Source organism: Pelodiscus sinensis, chromosome 10 (assembly GCF_049634645.1).
Source record: "Pelodiscus sinensis isolate JC-2024 chromosome 10, ASM4963464v1, whole genome shotgun sequence".
NCBI classification, from domain to species: Eukaryota; Metazoa; Chordata; order Testudines; family Trionychidae; genus Pelodiscus; species Pelodiscus sinensis.
In genome coordinates this window covers 51,050,038-51,070,827 of record NC_134720.1, presented here as the reverse complement: position 1 = coordinate 51,070,827, position 20,790 = coordinate 51,050,038, and the positions used below count along the sequence as shown (strand labels likewise).

Below are 20,790 nucleotides of genomic sequence, written 5' to 3'. Positions count from 1 at the left end.
AACCCTTTGGTCTAAGAACTAGAAAGCGATGGGCTGTGTGGGGGTCTGGCCCCACCCCCTTCTCTTTGCCTTGTCTTTTTACGCTCCTTAGCTGCTGAATGGTAGCTGCCTTTAAAGTTTGTTCCGCTGGGTGTGCGGGGTGGGGGGTCTGGGCCCACCCTCACTCCCAGACCCCAGCCCAGGGCCCTAAAGACAGAGTCTCCTGAACCTGTCCCACCAGAGGGGGTACGTCCCCTTAACCCACCGGTGCACCGGCTCCGTGCCCTGCCCTGGGCTGCTTCCACCCCGCCTCCTTCGCGCCTCTTTTCCAACTGTCCTCCCGCTTCCTGCTGCTCCCTCGCCCCCCCTTTCCTCTTCCCTCGGGGCTTTTATGCCCCTCCCTTTGCCCTTCCTCCTGGGCGTCTGACGTCACTTCCGGCCGCCATTACCCTGTGGCTATGCGCTCCGCATTGCTTAGCCACGGCCGTTGGCCCGCCGTTCAGCCGACGAGCGGCGGCGCTACACGGCCCGCAAGCAATCAGCTCCCACCGTGTCGCCCCCGCGAGCGAGAGGGCAACCGCGGGGTCAGTACGGGGTGGACCCGTTTCAGTCGGGTAGGCGGGTCTCACCCCGTCACAGGCTGATACATCCCTTTTGTGTAGTGTGACCAAGTGGGCATTGTATTTGCCCTGTTCACTTTATGTTGCATGTGATTTCTACTGTCCTGTAATAACCCCCTGTGTGTGCCTCAGTTTCCCTAGCATCTCCCTCACGTACCCAGTGGCTGAGGTTTTCTGTATCCTGAGCCTGGAAGGGTGTGTGACCAGGTGACATCTTTTACCGGGAAATCTGGAAAAAGGCTAGACGTGGGGCTTGCAGGGAGAGATGGGCTGCTAGGTGTGTGAGTGGGGCTCGCTGGCTTGGGGGGCAGAGATGGGGGCAGGGCCCATGGCTCAGGGCCTCCTTCTCCCCAAGAAGGATGGTACTGGCTGCTTCTGGTCCCTGTGCTGACAAGTCTGATCCTTACTGTGTCCCTGTGGCCCACATAAACTTTCTGTTCTACCTGCTGCCTGAGGATCATATCTGCCTGCAGATGGGGGTGCAGGGCCCGGTGACTCCCCACCCCTCTGTGACATGGGGCATAAAGAAAACTTAACACTAGCTTTGAATCCGAGTCGTAATGACACTTACAGGTGCGCTTCAGACTAGAATCTAGAGATGGTAACCAAGATCTGTCCAGTCACGGGTGGCAGATTTACTGCCAGAGGTGTCTAAATGCAACCCAGCATGGTCAGTGAGGGCTGTTTCAGCCGGGATACACACAAGGCCAGCAACCTTTGAGCAAATGGAGGGAGCGGCTGTTCCGATCCCATTTAGATCACGGCGCCTCTCCCATGGCTTGTCCCCTTGTTTTATCGTATGGAGCATTTATGGCATGGTTGCCTATGCCCTAGAAGGTAAGTGGAAGTCCCGCTAGGTAAGTGGAAGAGCCTGCAGAAAGTTCTGGGAGGCACACAACAGGTTGTCCCAGATAAATGTACGATGTGTTTCTTGTCATTTCAACCAGACTGGGCGTTGTCTCAACAACCTGACTACCTGCATCCTGCTTCAAAGAGACTTTACACCAGACTACAAAGGGAAGCCTCAGAACTGTCATTCATGCTTAAATTTGACACTTAGCGAATGGGCCTTAACAGAGATGCTAACACCTCACCCATTACAAAGCTAGCTTCCCCAATTATCACCCCTATGTCATTACCTCACAGACCCTAACCTTCCCCTCTTACCCCACTCTGTTCTAAAACTTGATTTGTCAATTTCACATGCGGTCATTTTTTTTTTTATTGTATCACTTTGGTATATATGGTCGTGCCAATTTTCTTCCACATATTGATCTGAGGAAGTGGGTCTGGCCCACGAAAGCTCATCACCTAATAAACCATCTTGTTAGTCTTTAAAGTGCTGCATAGTCCTGTTTTTTGTTTCAGCTAGACCAGACTAACACAGCTGCATCTCTATCACCCTGCTTAAATCTGACACTTTATCAATGGGTCTTAACAGAGATGCTAACACCTCACTCATTACAAAGATAGCTTCCCCAATTATCACCCCTAATATCATTATCTCATAGACACTAACCTCCCCTCCTCCCACCCCCTCTTGGTTCTAAAATCTGATTTGTCAATTTTATGTGTTTACTTTTTTTGACTGTATCCCTTTGGTATATATTGTGGTGCCAATTTTCTTCCACAAATTGATCTGAGGAAGTGGGTCTGGCCCATGAAAGCTCATCACCTAATAAACCATCTTGTTAGTCTTTAAAGTGATGCATTGTCCTGTCTTTTGTTTCAGCTACACCAGACTAAGACGGCTACATCTCTATTGCTATTCCCAATGGCCCCAGGGCGATGGACCTGCTGCAGTCATTAGAAAATGGCACCCTCGCTGGAACCTGAACTCCTGTGTACCTCAGACTCTCCAGGTGAGCCTGCTCAAGGGACAGGTGTGTGCACCACCCCGGCTTAATGCCCCTGAGCGTGACTGGCGGGCAGGCCGCTGCTGGCTCACTGCCAAACAAGGGCTCCATTCGCTCGCATGACGGGGTAACAAAACTCCCTGTGCCATCCTTGCTGATGAGCACGGTGCATCTGGGCTAGATTCTAAGCCCCAGGGAGGCCGGTTTGCACGGCCCTGGCCGTGCCAGCCAGCCTCACCGTCACTGTAAGGAGCCAGCTGGAGATCGCCCAAGGGCAGGGGCGTGACCCGTTGAGGATCTGTCTCAGCTAATGACGTCTGGTGATGTTACGCGGCGGTCCCTTTGAAGTAGGAATAAGATCCTCCGGAAAAAGGCTTTTTTTCCGGAGGATCGGAGCCAGTGTAGACGCTCTTTTCCGGCTTTTCTAAAAGCCGGAAAAAAGCGGCAGACATTTTTATTTAAATGCCGCGGGGGATATTTAAATCCCCCACGCATTTCCCTATTACGATAGCTGAAATTAACATGCCCCTTCCGGAAAAGGGGCCAGTGTAGACGTAGCCAGTTTGAATTCCACAGCCCGTTATTCTGGAATAGCGGGCTTGGTAGTGCGGACGCACCGCTTACTAATTTGAATTTGGAGGGGGGGGGCAGTATTTCAGACTAAGGTCCTAGTGTAGACCAGGGCAATAGTATACTAAAGAGGAACTGCATTCTCGGAAACCACTTTCATCTTAGAGTCTGCGTAGAGCAGAAACCCCACAGCAGCAGCATCTCGGCAGTGCCACAGTGTAGACACGACAGCATCGGAAGGGGGCGTGGTTCTGTCGCTGTAGGAAACCCGTCTGGTCTGAAAGGCAGGAGCTAGGTCGATGGGACGCTCAAGCTGTCAACCCAGCGGGGTCCACACTGGGGGTTAAGTCAGCTGAATCGCATCACACCGGGCAGAAACTACTGCAGCCGACCACACCGCATAGTGTAGAGCAACCCTTACCCCTCTGGTGGGCTATGAAGGGGATGGTTTGATGAGATAACATGATCTTGGTAACTAATTGACCATTCACTATCAGTGGTAAATAGGTCAATGGAGGGATGATAGGAGTTACTATAGAGAACTTTCTGGGTGTCTGGCTGGTGAGTCTTGCCCACATGCTCAGGGTTTAGCTGATCGCCATATTTGGGGTCGGGAAGGAATTTTCCTCCAGGGTAGATTGGCAGAGGCCCTGGAGGTTTTTTGCCTTCCTCTGTAGCATGGGGCACAGATCACAGCTGGAGGATTCTCTGCATCTTGGGGTCTTCAAAGTATTTGAAGGCTTCAATATCTGAGATATAGGTGAGAGGATTATTCTAGGAGGGGTGGGTGAGATTCTGTGGCCTGCACTGTGCAGGGGATCAGACTAGATGATCATAATGGTCCCTTCTGACCTTAGAGTCTATGAGTCTATGAGAACTCTTCTGCAAAACAGTTCTTGTGCAAGAAGCTGCCAGTGTAGACGTAGCCAAGTTGAGGGCACATACAAGAGATAGCAGCCTCTGTGCTCCCCTTCCCTCGGATACTGAATGAGTCACTGCTCAGGACCGGCTGTAGGTTCCTGCCCCAAGGGTCCCTGTGACCAAATAGGGGCTCTCTTGCTTTTGCTCTCTTCCTGGCCTCTGACCCCCGCTGCTCCGGGTTGTGACAGGAGCTCTGGGGATGGGCCCGTGTTCGGAGCAGGACACCAGCCAATGTTGCCAGGCGACCGCTGGGCGAAGGCCCCGTTTTGTGACTAGCCAGTGGCTCCTGTCCCATGGCTGTGTGGGAAGCTGCACGTAGCAGGACCCTGATCGCCACCAGGACTGCTGGGCCCCCAAGCCATCGCCCCCTCTGCCCAGCGCCCCGAGCGACCACCGGCACATGCTGGCTGCAGTTCGCAGCATGAGAGCAGCTCCAGAGCCAGCCCTTGGAATCTTTCCCGGCCTTTGTGAGGCAGGTTGGGTTTCGTTAGACGGGGCTTGGACCTTTTCCATGACCTGGGATCCAAAGCTATGGAGTCAGCAGCCCTGGAAATCAGTCCAGTGGGATGGTGTGGGGGAGGGTTCATTTCTGGGCAGCGTTCCAAGGCGGAGGCAGAGCCTAAGGGTTAGGTCACGTCACCGTAGGAGAGGCCCCACGCTGGGAACTTTCGGATAGCAGAGAGCCTCACGGCAGAGAGGGGCCCCGAATTCGCTGGATGCTCAGAGAGCCAATTGTCTCCGTGCTCCAGCGTAGCCAGCTCTGTGCTGCCCCGGGTGAGAAGGGTTCAAAGGAGCCCTCTTGAAACAGCCTGGGTCCAGAGACCCTGAGGAGGGAACTGTGGCTCTGAACGCAAAAGAATAAACAACTCACTCAACTGGTTGCGTACAGTGTTGTTGTGTATAAATATATGTCAAGTGACATCTGTTACGAAAGCTTGCACTGATCTGATTTTGAGGGGGTGTTTGGAGATCTGTACAGTGTATGTGTGTGTGTGCGCACACACGATGTTTAATTGTAACTACAGCATGGAGGGGTGTGTTATTGCATCTACAGCATGGTGTATGTGTGTATGTTATTGTAACTACAGCATGGAAGTGTGTGTGAGTGTGTTGTATCTACAGCAAGGGATGGGTGTGTTGTTGTAACTACAGCATGGTTTCTGTGTGTGTTATTATAACTACAGCATGGGGTGGGTGTGTTATTGTAACTACAGCATGGGGGTGTTATTGTATCCACAGCATGGTGTATGTTATTGTAACTACAGCATGGAAGTGTGTGTGCGTGTGTTATTGTATCTACAGCTTGGGATGGAAGTGTTATTGTAACTACAGCATGATTTCTGTGTGTGTTATTGTAACTACAGCATGGGTGGGTGTGTTATTGTAACTACAGCATGGTTTCTGTGTGTGTTATTGTAACTACAGCATGGGGTGGGTGTGTTATTGTAACTACAGCATGGTTTCTGTGTGTATTATTGTAACTACAGCATGGGGTGGATGGGTGTGTTACTATAACTGCAGCATGGTGTGTGTGGGGGGGGTGCGTGCACATGTGTGTAATTGTAACTGCTGCCTGGCCTCACAACAAGGGCAAGGAAGCCAGCAGGTAGGGAGCGGCTGTTTACCATCCATTGTCTAGCCAGGGAGAGACAATGGGGACCCATTAAAGTTAATGGGGACACAGAGAAACAATCTGAAATGGAAAAGAAAACGTGACTCTTGGAAAACCAGAAAACTGTAATATGACGGGTTCTGGCAGCACCGCTGAGCAAGTCAAATCAGGGCAAATTGCTTAGAAACCAGGCTACTTACAGCCCACGACTGGGGATCCTCCTCTTTAATGCACCAAGCCCCTCACACAGAGCACTTTGGTTTGCCACACTGGCCAGCAAGAGGTCACACAAGCAATCCCCTTGGCTGCTCCAGCTTCCCGTGCCACAACCCGCCCCGCACCTATTCAGCTGAGAGGTGATGAAAACTCATCTGAGCAAATCCAAACAGGTTCCTCTAATCCCAAAAGACCAGCCACAGTCCCAGGTCAATCTGTACCTCAGATCTTACCCAGAGGAGCCTGCTGTGCCACTCCTTTAGACTCTAAAATCTAAAGGTTTATTAATAAAAGAAAAGGTTGAGAGGAAAATGATTAAAGAAATTAAATTACACACGCCGATTGCAAAGCTCCTGGTGCAGACTTGTAGCAGTGATGGAGTAAACTGCTGTTTTATAAATCTCTGGATACAGCCTCTGTTCGGATGGACCATTGGTCCTTCCGAGCTAAGTTCCTAGCAAAGACGCCCCTGAAGTGATGAGCTGGAGTGAAGACCAATGGAGGAACCTCTAGGGACCTTTTGATGCCCTTGCCTGTGTGGAGGGAATCCCATTATTCTCACGGAATGAAAGTACCTCCCAAAATGGAGTTTGTCACTTGAGCAAGTCAGCTGTCACTGCTTGACTCACTCCCTAGCGTCCATGGCTTGCCTGCAGGTTTATAGTGAAATTCCTCAGACGTGGATTGTCACCACTTGAGGTGCATTGTCAGTCAAGTACTTCAAGTCCCTCACCCAGCCGCCCTTCCACACCAGGTGGGCGAGGTCTGCTGATATCTGAGACGAAACCAGCACAGAGCCACTACCTATAGCTTTGAATACAAAAGTCACATGTGCACATCAATAGTATAAACAGAACCAGCACAGCCTCAGCTATCATTAGACACCTCCCTTGTCCCACCTTGCACAAAATTTGGGGAAAACACCCAACAGTGGGTGCAACCATGTTCTGCATGTTCCCATCAAACCTCCAATAATGTCACAGGAGAGACTTCTCCCTGCTCTGAATAAGTGAGTCACCCATGACAACAGGGGAAAAAATCAGGCTTGGGTCTGTCAATTGTACCCAGGTTGAACCAGAAAGTGAGGGCCAGCATCTACGTGGATCTGTGAAACAGCGGATGCCCTCTAGGCCCGGGCTGGGCTAGGAAAACTGTCCAGAGGCAATGGATAACTTGTGACAGAAAAGGGAATTTAGCGGACGTGGACATGTGAAGCCGGAGGCTGCATCTGTGCTGTCTGTGTGACTCGTCTGCCTTCGCCGCTGACTCTTCTCCCAAATACACTTTTGATTTCTGCTCTGCTGCTCAGGATTCTAGGCAAACTGGCGGGTCTCGCCGTAGGTTGGGCTGCACCCAAAGGACGAGAACGCAGACACCCAGCCACCGCCTTCCCAGGCGGGAGGTCCCCGGCCCCCAGGGAGGGTGCTGTGAGCCAAAGAGATGGGAGGGGACGGTGTAAAGGGAGTGGCAACTGGATAGAGTCCCACATGACTGAATGGACGGAGTTCAACAAGGGCAATTGCAAAGTGCCCCGGGAAAGGCGTGTGCCAGCTTCCCTCTGGGGGGGGGACAACTCCTGGGAGGAGGCGGGTGCAGGGGACTCTCTCCCCCCACTGGCACCCTGTTCCCTCTTCCCTGTCCCCAGCCACAGAACTCCATCCCCAGCCCCAGAACCAAAAACCTCAGCCTATATCTGTCCTTGGGGTTGTGTGTGTGTGTGGGGGGGGGGGGGGCGCTCATTGCATGGTTCACCTAGGGCGCCAGTTGCTGGCAGCTAGTCTAGGGCCAGCCCTGTCTACATACAGCAGACCTTGGGAGAGCAGCAGAACCAAATGCTTTACTCCCTTGGCTCGGTGGTTGGAAAAGAAACCCAGTAACATCTCCTTGCATCAGCCCTTTTATCCCGCCAGCCACCCACGTGGTTCCCAGCATCCCGGTGTGCAAGGTGGTCTATCAGTGGTTGTCGGACTGTGGCCGATGGAAGGACCACCGCTGGTCTTCAGAGACCTTTCCGGTGGCCCCCAGGACCATGAGAGCAGACAGACCTCTGCACAGCCGGGGGAGGGAAGGGGGGCGCTAGAAGGGATCCACAAGGGAAACGGTTAGGAAGTGGAGCATATAATGCAACATGAGAGAACCTCTCTGGCAGGTGTCAACAGGGAGAGCTGCAGGTGCATTGTCCCAGCTGGAAACCTGTGCTCCAGCGCCTGTCTCATGACAGGCGCTCGTGACCGAAGGCCAGTGGGCGTCCTTGGGCAGGGGTGTCACTGGGATGGGTGTGGCTGCTGCTAGTTTAACTGCACTGTGTTGAGCAGGTTCTTGCTGGGAAACACCAGCAGCGTGATCCCACCTGGGACAAACAGCAGGTCAGGGCTCATATGCCTGCAGGGGCCATATGTCATTATAGTGCCTGGGCCAACAGCACACAGACAGGGAAAGGCAAACCAGCCAAGGGGAGAGACCAAGAGCTGGACGGACACAGACACATACACCCCTGCTATTGTGTAATACATCCTGCCTGCTCCACACTGAGCTACCAGCTACCCCTCACACCTTCTTAGGGCTGATTTCAGGTCAGTGCAAGGCATGAATAACTGAGATTTGTTAACTTCAGATAAGAATAGAAGAACAGCCAAAGTTCCATCTAGCCCAGTATCCATCTTCTGGCAGCGGCCAATACCAGATGTCCCAGAGGGAATGAACAGAACAGCAAATCATCCATTGATCCTTCCCCTGTCGCCCATTCCCAGCCCCTGACAAACAGAGGTTAGGGACGCCATTCCTAGCCACCCTGGCTAATAGCCATTGATAGAACTAACCTCCATGAATGGATCTAGTTCTTTTTTGAACCCAGTTAAAGTCCTGGTCTGAACAACATCCTCTAGCAAGGAGTTCCACAGGTTGTCTATGCATTGTGTGACTAAATACGTCCTTGTGTTTGTTTTAAACCTGCCACCTATTAATTTCATTGCATGAGCCCTAGTTCTTGTGTTATGGGAACTAGTAACTTTTCCCTATTTACTTTCTCCACATCAGTCATGATTGTATAGACCTCTAAGTTCCAGTCTTGTAAATCCCTACTTATAGATAACATTCATGCTTCTGGGATCGGGATCTGGTCAAGACCTCGGTGAGTTTTTATTCTAGCCCAATCAGTCTGCAAGTTAGGATAGCTGCTTGTTGGGGTTCCCCTCCCTCCGCAAAAGAAAAAGGTGAATTCTTCAGCTCAGCACTGGAAGTTCAGCGTATCAGTGGAGGCATACAAGCATGCATCCCTGAGCACTCCATTCCTACAGTGGCAGGGGGTCCGATCACACCCCCTTTTGCACAGAATGGTGGGGGGGGGGTGTTAAATGTATTAACCCAACTAATAAAGATAACAAAGAACAGTAGTTGAGTGGGAGTAGAGACCCATGAAGGGAGATAAGTCCAAACCTGCTTGTGGTTAATGGCAAAGAACATAACAAATACAATGATTAACTGGTTAGAGAGATTTACCCACACAAATTATGTGAAAATGGTCGCTGTGTCATTCCCTAGTTTGGGATTCTTTGAGATCAAGAAACTAGTCAACAGTTCTAGGCCTGCGCCCCTGTGCAATGTATATTTTTGGGGTCATTTCTGTCCTCTTTGAGGCCCCGTCATTCTGCCTGAGCGTAACTGACCATTTCTAGATTCCAAAGCCAACAGTGGGACCTTTGTGATCAGCTAGTCTGACCTGCTTAACACCAGCCAGAGAATGTCCCCCGGATAACTTCTGGAGAGGCGTTTTCCCAGAAATATCCCGCTGTGATTTCAAAACTGCCAGTGATGTAGAATCCACTGCCATGCGTGGGAAATTGTTTCAGGGGTCAATTACACTCACAGTCAACACTGTTGGCCTTATCTCCACTCTGAACATGGCTCTAGCCAAGGGGTTCGATAACAAATACAATTTATTATTTGATTTGGACTTGAAATCCCCCCAAATTCTGCTTTGCTGGAGCTTTAAAAACAATAGGAGTGTATTAAAAAAAGTTGTAATTAGTCATTGTTTCCGCTTGATTGTCTCTGGCTGGTTCGCCCATTAATGAATTACTAGTTTCGTTTGCCTCGGGGAGTAGGACAAACTGCTCAGCTGGGACTGGAAAAATCCAGCTAAGGGTCCTATAGAACTGGGTTTCCATCACTTCCGTCAGAGTCCCAGGAGCCAGGGCCAGTATCAAGGAGGGTTGTAACAGGACAAAGAACTAACATGGTCCCTGCAGTTAATGGGGCGCCAATGCAGAGTACCTCAGGGCTGGTCTACCCTGGCACATTTTGTCACCAAAAACCGTCTTTTGGTGACAAAACATGGCACATTTACACTTTAATGTGACTTTTGTCAGGAGAAACACCCAGTTTGGGTGACAAAAAACTTCTACCTCTGTGACAGACTTTTGTCTATCCCCCACCCATTATTGTCCACAAAGAGCCAGTGTGGACTCTTGCTGTTTGTTTTGTTCAGAGAACTGGCTTCCACCAGGATCCCACCATGCCTGCCCCAATGGCTCTGCTCAGTGTTTTGTGATCTCTGCTGCCCTGAAGGCAGGTGCCCCTCCCCTTTCAAAGCTCCGGGAAGTGTCTGACAGCTGAGCAAACTGCTCCTTTTGGGGAACAAAGAAAGAGAAAATCACTGGAATACTCTTGTTCTGCCCTGCTAGGAACACAGCTGCAGTGAGGCTGCTGCTGCAGGGGGAGGCTGGAGAGACGGCTGCTGCTTTGACGTTCTTCAGCACCGAGAGCCTCCAGAGCTACGAGGGCATCCCAAGAAGCACAGGGATCAGCTCTGTCATCCCACCACACTGCACTGTGGGATACTTACCCACAATGCTTTTCTCTGTCGATCGACAGGGTGCTAGCCATGTGGTCATGAAATGTCGACAATGGGAAGCATAAAAACCAGCTAGACCGGTTTTCCTTTTGGCCACTTTTGCATGCAGACAGCACTTCCATCGCCAAACTTTCCCCATATTGACACAGCCGCAGTGATGTGCTCACTGCAGCTTGTGCTGCTAAGCAGAGGGGCGGCAGCTCTCAGGCAGCAACTGCAAGGAAAAATGCAAAGTTCGGGTAAAAAAAGAGGAAAAATGGCTGAGCAGGGGTGTGAGTGAAGGGTGGGCTGTGGGGCTCATCTGACAGCCAGCTCTGGGCATGGCTGGACTGAGTAGCTCTCATCAAGGACAAACATTTGCTAGTTAAATGAAGCAGGCATAAGGTTTATGGTACAGGCGTTGCTGCTAACGGCAAGCACATAGCTGGAGTGGCACTCCCCGGCCCCGCCAGGATGGCTCAGTATTGGCTGCCAAGGAGGAACAAGTTTGAGATGTTTCTTTTGTTCATTTCCCCTCTCTTGATCTTTGCAAGGACAGGTTCCAGGAAGAGGACAGAGAGGCTGTCATAATCAGAGTGCTGATCAGCACCTGGTGACTAAGGGGTTAACTCTGTCCCTAGCCAGGTATCTGGTCAGCCAATAAAAATGCAGGTAGGAATTTCAAACTAGGACAAAGTTTCTTTATCTTTCCCTTCTTTGTCTGAAAAGCAGAGCAGTTTCTTCCAGGTATTAAGGGAGATGGAAGACACTCCTCTCTCCAAGAACGGACTTCTTACAATGTGTAAGTAGGAGAAAGTTTAGCTAGTCCATCAGGTTTTGTTGTTTTCCAGGTTTGGGAATTTGGAACTATGTCTGAGCTGGTTAAGTGTTTGGTCTTTCTTTGTAAGGGTATGTCTACACGTGCACCCTCTTTCGAGAGAGGGATGCAAATGAAGAGATTCGAAATTGCAAATGAAGCCGGGATTTAAATATTCCACACTTCATTTGCATAATCGCATTATGGCGCTATTTCGAAATAACAGATGCTGTTAAGATGTGGTTATTTCAAGAGAAAACCCTTTACTATGCTTGCAACGATTGTTTTGTTTTGATAATAAACGTTTGTTTCTTTTTTCTAATTAACCGGAATTGGTTGCTTGTTGTGTCCTTTGACTCAGTGCCTCGCTATAAAGGCAGAGTCCATTGTTGTCTGCGAATTCCCTCTGGTTTTTCTCAACTCCAAGCAAAACGGAGATTGGGGCAGTGAAGAGGTTTCCCAAGTGACCTCTTCCCTGGTATTCTTGGAATTACTTGGGTGGTGCCAGCGGATCTCCCAAAATCCGGGTATTAGGATTTGGTGGGATGTTTTTGTACCAAAGCCTGTAGAGACAAGTTTTTGGGGTGCTCTTGTGGGCCCCCACTTCTGCATTTGCCATGCCAGAGTGGGGAACAGCCTTGACAGAGGCTAAGGACAGAGGGATGAAATTCAACCCTTCTCTGGAGGGTCCGCCCTAGGCCTGCTGAAGTCTGACTCAAGCCGTCTGTGGTGCTTTGCACCCAGTGCACCGTGCAAAGACCTTTCTCTCCATTCCAGAGTGGAAGGAGATGGGATGGGGTGGGAAAGCTCCCACCGACTCCCTCCTGGACAGAACACTTCTGTCTCCAGGCCCATCCACCCAGCACCTGCCAGATAAAGACTCGTTCTGGAAACGAACCAGGAACCATCCAGGGGCGGGTTGGGAGCATGAAAACACCTGCCCAGATCTTACAGCCGAGAACTGATTCCAGAGAATGAAGGTGCGGGCAGCGGGGCAGGGGCCTGTCCTCGAGCTTAGCCTCTCTGGTCCCTGATGGGGAAACGGTCCCCTGCCACTACTCGGGGTCCCGGATCAATACTGCCCCAAACATCAATACGACATAGAAAAAACAATTCCATGTATACTGGGCACGCAGGATCCACACGCCCTTGGACCTCCAGCAATAAAGCAACCACCAGCACAAGCATTTGCTGTCCCCCCCCCCCAACACCCCAATAGTATGGATTAAACAACAGCACAGCCTAGTGGTGACTGAGAAACAGCGTGCACAGTCCCAGTAAGAGACAGTCCCCACTCCTGAGAGCTTGCCATTCGCATCCTCTGCTCCTGTCATGCCGGAAGAGAGGGCAGAGCAGGGAAATGCGCAGGCCGGACATTCTCCATCCGCACGGGGACCTTCAAAGGGCATCCGAAGGGGACCGGCCTTTGAGACGCAGAGTCCAGGAGGGCCATGGCAAAGCAAGCCTGGCGTAGATTTCTGCATGCACAAAAGCGATTTCTCCTCCCGGCGGGGTTTCCCCTCCGGAGTCAGCGAGCACAGAACAGCAGCCGCGAGGTCCCCGCTCGTCGTACGGCTCTCATCCCGCTCACAGTGGCCCCCAAGCGGCCCGTTTCCGGGGGGCCAGCAGAATCGGTCCTCATGCTTCTGCCTCTCCTTTCCATTGGACGGTGAATCCGCAGGGGAACTTCATTTTCAGCACTTGGTCGAGCTGCGGGGAAAAGCACCGGGCTGAAACCCACACCGCGTGAGGCTGGTGTTAAACCAGTGCCGCTGGGGGGCCTTCTACACTGATCCAGAGCCGGACCCCAACCCTGCCCCTGGAAGAAGCCAGGGGGCAGTGGGGAACCCCCCCAGCTCTGACCCCTCCCAGGTAGAGGACCCTCAGCATCCCCACCCATCCTCAGGTGACGCCCCTGTGCCCAACCCTCTCTCCAGCAGGAGACCTGGGGGGGAAAAGTCCCAGTGCCCGACCTGAGTCTCCCACAGACACGTGGGGGGAAGCGCCAGCACCCAGACCCCCACTGGAGGAGCCCTCCCTCCCTCCTTTGCTTCTGTGGTCTTGGGCGAAGGGGAGCAGAAGGGGCTGCAGTGGAGGGACCCTGGGTGGAACAAGGGTGGGGGCAGAGAGAGGTGGGGCTGTGGGCGTGGCTACAGGAGAATGGGGGCGGGACCAAAGGTGGAAGAGGCGGGGCATGGGCCCTCCCCACTTGCAATGGCTCAGGCCCCCAGGAACCCTGACTCCTCCCCTGGACCACAAGCAGCCTCCTTTCCCTGCCGGTGGCTCTCCAGCCCCAGCTGCTCAATCTTTGCGGGTAGCGGCAAAGCCCTAGGTGGGCGGCGCGGACACGCTCGGTTATACCGGCTCGTTTTCACACCCCTCACCTTCGCCACAACCAGGCGCTGCACGCTGGGCTCACTGAGGTTCAGGTGCGTGGTCAGGCCCAGCGACAGGAAGAGGTGACCACCGGCTAGGAACAGAGCAAAGGATTAGCGTCCCAACAATGTTCCTGCTAATCTTTTCCATCCACGTGCGGAATAAATTTTATATGCACCGAGGCCGGTGCGGATGTGCACTACCGGTACGCACACAAACCCTAGCAATGGGTGCTCTGCGAACCCACTGGGTGGCACTGGAATCTCCTGAGCAGCTGCACAAGCACCCACCGTACAGGGAACCCTCGTGACCAACAATTCCTATTCCAGTAGCATCTCGGGACCCTGCCAAGATCAGAGGCCCTTGTGCTAGGAGCTGTACAGACCTACAGGACGAGAAAGAGATGGCTCCAAATCTAAATAGACAAGATCATTGTACAGGTGGGGAACTGAGGCGCAGAGAGACTCAGGGCACGTCTACACTGCAATGAGATGCCTGCAGCTGGCCCATGCCAGGAGGCGTACAGATAGATCGGAATGGCTACATAGTTCGAACTATCTAGCCCGTGCCGCGTGTAGCCGCGCGGCATGGGGTTCGAACAAGCCGGCTTTTAAAAATGGCGGAGCCGGCTTTATGCTAATGAAGCCCGGGAAATTCAAATCCCGGGCTTCATTAGCAAGTTCGGTATGCATACATTACCCCCCTAGTTCGAACTAGGGGGGTAGCGTAGACATACCCATATCTACTCCACAAGCCCATTCTGCCCTCGATTCACAGGGTGTGTCACCCAAAGTCCATTGTCCGTCAGCTGCTCCCGTTCACTTGACCAGCCACCGTAAGAACAGCCAGACTAGGTCAGACCAAAGGTCTATCTAGCCCAGTGTCCTGTCTGCTGATAATGGCCAATGCCAGGTGATTCCTCTCCTGTCACCCATTCCCAGCCTCTGGCAAACAGAGGCTGGGGACACCATTCCTACCCATCCTGGCAAATAGCTATTGGTGGACCTGTCCTCCATGAATGTATCTAGCTCTTTTTTTGAACCCTGTTAAAGTCCTAGCCTTCACCACATCCTCTGGCAAGGAGTTCCACAGGTTGACTGTGCGCTGAGTGAAGAAAAGCTTCCACAATAGATGGGCAAGGCTTGTTCATATCTCTCAGAAGCAAATACGTGGAATACCAGGATCAAGCCAACGCCCATCACTTCCAATACAAAAGCCAGACAGGCACAGGAGCAGTATAAACAGAAGCAGCAAAGCAGCCGCCTCCCTTGGCTCACGCTGTACAAAGTGTGGGGCAAACACACCACCCTGGGTGATACCATGTTCTTCATGTTCATGTGAAACTCCATTGACATCACACGGTCTATCCCGGCCATGGCAGTGGGGGAGGACTGTGGGTACTCCCGGACCGGACCTTGGACCAGCACACCCTTCCGGCTCCCCAAAGATGGGCCAGAACGGCAAACTGGATGTTCCACGTGAGCCCTGGTCCACGGCCCTTCACCAGGTGCAGCGAATCCCTGGAGACCCCAGTTAGAGACCCCTCTTGCACACAGGAGGCAAGAGACGAGTTCTCTGAATTGAGGGCCCAGCTGATCTGGGGGGAGGGGCTCCCGCAGAAGGTCTGGCTGGCTGGGGGTGCAAACGCTCGCTGCCAGCTCTCCCCGAGCGACAGCTCAGACCCCTCCACCCCCCAAGGCGTGGCTAGACCAATCCTTTCCCTCAGTCTCCAGCACACAGCCCGGCCGCTCAAGCCAGCGGGAAGATCTGCCCCAACCTGTAACTGCCCTTACTTGCATTGGCAGCCGGAGGGTGGCAAGTAGGGGGCGCTGTCTTCTGCTCTTCTGTCGGGACATCTGGGACCCGAGTCAGGGCAGTGGAGTTAGGCCTAGCAAAGGATCCCGTGGCTGTTTAAAAGAAAAGAACCGTCAGCGCCGGCCTCAGAGATGTGCAGGTCCTGTCCTGACCACTACAGGGAACTCAGCTCGGAAAAGTCAAGCAACATTTTACTCCTTCCCTACATCCTGTCTCTGGGGCAGGATCCTCAGTTCTTCCTCTGCATCTGACACCCCCGCGCCCTACGTGAGTTCCCTTCTCCGCAACAGAGCTTGTCTACTTGGGGAGTTTTTCCTGCTTCCCTGCATGTGTGGGCACGCTCGCTCCAGAAAAAGGACGCCTGCTTTGCAAGCCGATTCAGTTATTTGGGAATGTTCTGGAATAAGAGCATCCACACAGGGAATGAATCAGGAATGATTCATCTGCTTTACACGTACACCCTGGCTTTTTCTATAGTCACTTTCATGTGTGGACACCCCCATAGAAAAGGTGCTGTTGAGGGTTATAGAATCTGTGCTGGAATGTAATAAAAAAAAAACTATCGCTGAAATATAGCCATGTCGCGGCCCCTTCTAGTGACTGGCTCACCTTGAGGATAACAACCTACTCCTGTTGCCAGCTAATAGAGTCATCCCTTTATGTGCTCTGGTGTGGGTGTGGGGAGGGAGTTCAACGTTCAACCCCTCCTGCTGACCGGGGGGGAGGGCTCTTACATACACCTTCCGTCCCTCAAACCATACTAGCAATCAAATGATAAAAGTCATTGACATTGACAAAAGTCTGTACAGAGACACGGTGTCCCCATGATTTATCTAAATCCACCTTGCTCTGTACTATGGGAGGGGGGTCTTTTTTCCCTGGTGCTTGTGCAATGCTGATTTTTTCAGAACATAAAGTTAATTCCCAGATGCCTCCCTTGCCTCTCTGAAATAATCCCCCCATGCGGCTAGGGTTTAGTATCCCGCTTGGCAGAGAACCACTTATCCACAGCACAGTATTTCCTCATTTGGGTTTGCCGAAATCCTCGCCACAAGGCCCTGGAGGGGGCCATTGCAGACGCTTTGTTTGCTTTGGCAGCACGCCGGCTTTTTGGAAATCACACGTCCCTGCAAACTCTCCCTTCTGTACCTCTCTCCACGCCAGCGGCACCAAGTCACCTCAGTGCTGTGGGCCCAGGCCTGGAGGGTGAAACTGACTAGTACCGGACTAGCACAGGACTTCTGAGCGGCAGAAAGACCACGTTAAGACTATTGCAGGGGTGGCCAACCTGAAGTTAATATGCGGCTCCTTGCAAAGGTACCAAATCGAGGGCTGGAGCTACAGGTGCCGAATCCCCACTGGGCCGGAGAGTGCTCACTGTTCAACCCCCAGCTCTGTCCTAGGTGCTGTCCCTCTCCATCCTGCCACTTCCTACCCCCTCCACTGAGCCTGGCACACCCCTACTTCCCCCTCCCGTGTCTCCCACTGAGACAAAGCTGATCCCAGTGGGCAGGAGGAAAAGGAGGAGGCACTGACCGGTGAGGCTGCCCGTGGGCGGGATGTGCTGGGAGTGGTGGTGGAGAGATGATCAGGGCTGGTGACAGAGAACTGTGGCTCTTTGGCAACGTGCATTGGTCAATTCTGGCTCCTTCTCAGGTTTAGATTGGCCACCCCTGGATTATTGAAAAGCCTTCAGTGGCACCCAGGCCCAGTGACGGCCCTTCTAGCCAAGGGTGAATTTCATCCGCAGGAATAAAGGGGAATATTTACACAGCGATTCCATGTCGAAGGCCCTTTCCTGTGCCGGCAGGAGACAGGCTGCATGTGCCGCACACCCCGCCACATCACGTTACAGTGACACTGAAACCCTGCCATCCCGGTATTCAAACTGTCGACTTCAATTCTGGCTCCCTCCCAACTCGGGCCCGGCCTGCCTTCATGCTCCATCCCTCCCCTAGACAGCTGGTCATGCATCTGCGCATGAGACTTCTCTTACACCCGCAGAAGCTATAGCGCTTACTTGTTGCTGGTGGTGTGGTAACCTCAGTGGTCGGTGTTGTCCTATTGGAGCTACCTGTAGCAGGGAGATTAACCATCGTGCTTCTAGTGGAGACAGTGATATTATGGACTGCTGCAGTAGTGTTGATGATGGTGGGTATGGTTTCTGTCACCGTAGGCACAGCCCCTTGAGTTGCGGTTGTGTTTGCCATGGTGACAAGAGAAGCTGTTGGGATGCTCCCTCTTCCGGCTGTAGTCTCCAGGGGTGTGGTGATTGTGTTAGTTGTTAAACAGGTGACGACTATCACTGTCCCAGTGCCTGTTGAAGTTCCCCTTTCTGTGGTGCTCTCGCTTGTTGCAGTACTCGACACGCTCGTGGAGCTGTTGCCCACCAGGATTTCTGTAATGCTGTCCACAGCTGATGTTGTTTCCCTCAGGGACGTGGTAACAGACATGGGAGTGGTGGTCTGAACAGCCGTGGTATTGGTCTTTGGAGGGGTGAGGGTGACAAGTGCCGAAGGGCTGGTTTCTGACACTGTAGGCACAGCCCCTTGAGTTGCGGTTGTGTTTGCCATGGCGACAAAAGAAGCTGTTGGGATGCTCCCTCTTCCGGCTGTAGTCTCCAGGGGTGTGGTGATTGTGTTAGTTGTTGAACGGGTGATGACTGTCACTGTCGCAGTGCCTGTTGAAGTTCCCCTTTCTGTGGTGCGAGGCACTGGGACTGTGCTCTCGCTTGTTGCAGTACTCGACATGCTCGTGGAACTGCTGCCCACAAGGATTTCTGTAATGCTGTCCACAGCTGATGTTGTTTCCCTCAGGGACGTGGTAACAGACATGGGTGTGGTGGTCTGAACAGCCGTGGTATTGGTTCTTGGAGGGGTGAGGGTGGCAAGTGCCGAAGGACTGGTTTCTGACACTGTTGGCACAGCCCCTTGAGTTGCGGTTGTGTTTGCTGTTGTGACAAGAGAAGCTGTTGGGATGCTCCCTCTTTCGGCTGTTGTCTCCAGGGGTGTGGTGATGGTGTTAGTTGTTGAACAGGTGACAACTATCACTGTCGCAGTGCCTGTTGAAGTTCCCATTTCTGTGGTGCGAAGCACTGGGACCGTGCTCTCGCTTGTTGCAGTACTCGACACGCTCGTGGAGCTGTTGCCCACCAGGATTTCAGTAATGCTGTCCGCGGTTGATGTTGTTTCCCTCAGGGACGTGGTAACAGACGTGGGTGTAGTGGTCTGAACAGCCGTGGTATTGGTCCTTGGAGGGGTGAGGGTGGCAAGTGCCGAAGGGCTGGTTTCTGTCACCGTAGGCACAGCCCCTTGAGTTGCGGTTGTGTTTGTCATGGCGACAAGAGAAGCTGTTGGGATGCTCCCTCTTTCGGCTGTTGTCTCCAGGGGTACAATGGTTGTGGGAGCTGTGGGGGTTGTTTCTCCTATGTTGTTTGGAGTTGCCATGGATATTGTGTCAGCTAGTGTAAGGACAGTGTTGGTGGCTGGGGGTGTGGTTGCTGTCTTTGTGGTTTCAGCGGATAGGGTGATGGTGGACTCTGCTGCCAAGCTGGTGATCAGTAGAGCTGCAACATCATTTGGGGTGGATTTTGCTTCAGGTGTAGTAACAGCCGGTGGGGGTGTATCCTGCACGGTGGTGCTTGTCCCTGCTGCCGTAGTCCTAGATACAGCTGCTGTAGAGAAAGGAGAGGCTGTGCTTGTCATGGCTCCGGGAGTGGGATCGGCTGTTGGTCTGGTTGTGTTTCCCCTCGGGAGCGTGGTCCTCGGTGTAGTCTCTGTGCCTGGAGTGGTGACCGCACCAGCAGCAGTTCCAGACGGCGGGAGGGAGGGCGTTGGAAGTCTCCCGCCTGTTGCTGTGCCGCTCGCTGCACTGGTTTCAGACGGCATGAGGGCTGCCGGTCTGGTCTCTGTTGCAGCGGGGGTGGCTTCGGGGGCTGTGGTCAGACTGCGGCTAGAAACAGCGGCTACTCCAGTGGCCTTCGCTGCTGTCGGGGTGGGCAGCAGAGCTGGGCTCTGGCTTGGCGCCAGGGTGGCAGGGTCCGTGGGGGAAATGGCTGGAGCGGCGGTGTCATTTCCTATGATCCACGACGCTGGAAAGAGACGGGAACAGTCAATGGCGCAGGCTCGCGCGCTACCACCCGTGACCGCAACGGCCCGCTCTGCGCTGAGCACGGCAGCCCACGCGCTCCCCCAGCCTCAGGACGGTCCCTGGACAGCCCCCAATCACCCAGCCACCTCGCTGCCTCTGTGGTGGGCTCCAGGCTATGCCCCCTCCCCAGCCCCCGGCATTCGGGGCGGCCATGCCCCAGCCATCCCACTCATCGGTGTCCTCTGGGCAGGCTCCGGAACATTCCAGGAGCTAACACAGCCACCGTACGTCGTGAGGTGTTGGGTCTGCTTTGCCTTCCGGACCCCTCAGAACCGCCCGCCCACCGAGCCAGCCCTAGGCCCCGCCTCAGAAATCACGGTCCGGGCATTTCCACCGCTGGGCGACACCGAACTCGGAGGAGTTGAGCCGCACCCGTGTTCTCAGCCAGGAGCCGCTCTCTGTAATGAGGGACTCCATTCACCTCAGAGCTGTTTTGGGGGGACGGGACGATACCCCCAGCACTGCCCTAAATCTCAGCTCTCCCTGGCACGCCTACAAGGACCATCCTAGAATGTGCGGAGTCCTCCTCACCTTCCGCCATGACATCGCCCTTATGGGCCTTCCTCTCCTCACTCGGTACCTGGGACACGCGCAGCGAGCCGCCGTGCCTGACTACCGGGAGCACGTCCGCAAGCTGAGGCAAGGGGACGTCTTTCTGGGTCAGCACCAGGCGGCGAGGGTCAGGGAGTGCAGCCGCCAGAGGACGGGCTGATCGCACACTGTAAGGGTCCCCTACGCCCACTGGTGGGCCAGCTAGCCCCGTGCGTCGGGGGTGCAGAGGATTTCAGGTCCCATCTAGGGGTGCCATTCTCTCGCGGAGCACGGCCTGCAGAATTCACACGCCGCCGCAGATAATCCCCCCCTCCAAAGTGATCCCTTGTGTTGCCAGCAACGCAGGTGGCTCAACCCAGGAACTGATTAAAACCCAGAAACTCAGATATGGACGCACCCAACCCTTGGGGAAAACTGGGTGCCGGGGGCTTGTCTCCTGAATCCAAGTCAGGCTTAGGCACAAGCCAGCCCCTTTT

General features: G+C 53.4%; 1 protein-coding gene across 4 annotated transcripts in view; it reads right to left on the bottom strand.

Annotated features, from left to right (window-relative positions):
• Window positions 1–5,765: 5,765 nt before the first annotated feature.
• Window positions 5,766–20,790, bottom strand: part of LOC102445932 (uncharacterized) — a 31,506-nt gene continuing 16,481 nt past the window's right edge. For all 4 annotated transcript variants that reach the window (XM_075938191.1, XM_075938195.1, XM_075938192.1 and 1 more), the window contains 4 exons: window positions 17,634–19,703; window positions 15,592–15,705; window positions 13,807–13,892; window positions 5,766–13,132 (listed from right to left, as the gene is read on the bottom strand). In XM_075938191.1, the coding sequence (XP_075794306.1) occupies window positions 13,061–13,132; window positions 13,807–13,892; window positions 15,592–15,705; window positions 17,634–19,703 (2,342 nt within the window). In that variant the 3' untranslated portion in view covers window positions 5,766–13,060. The remainder of the gene's footprint in view (window positions 13,133–13,806; window positions 13,893–15,591; window positions 15,706–17,633; window positions 19,704–20,790) is intronic.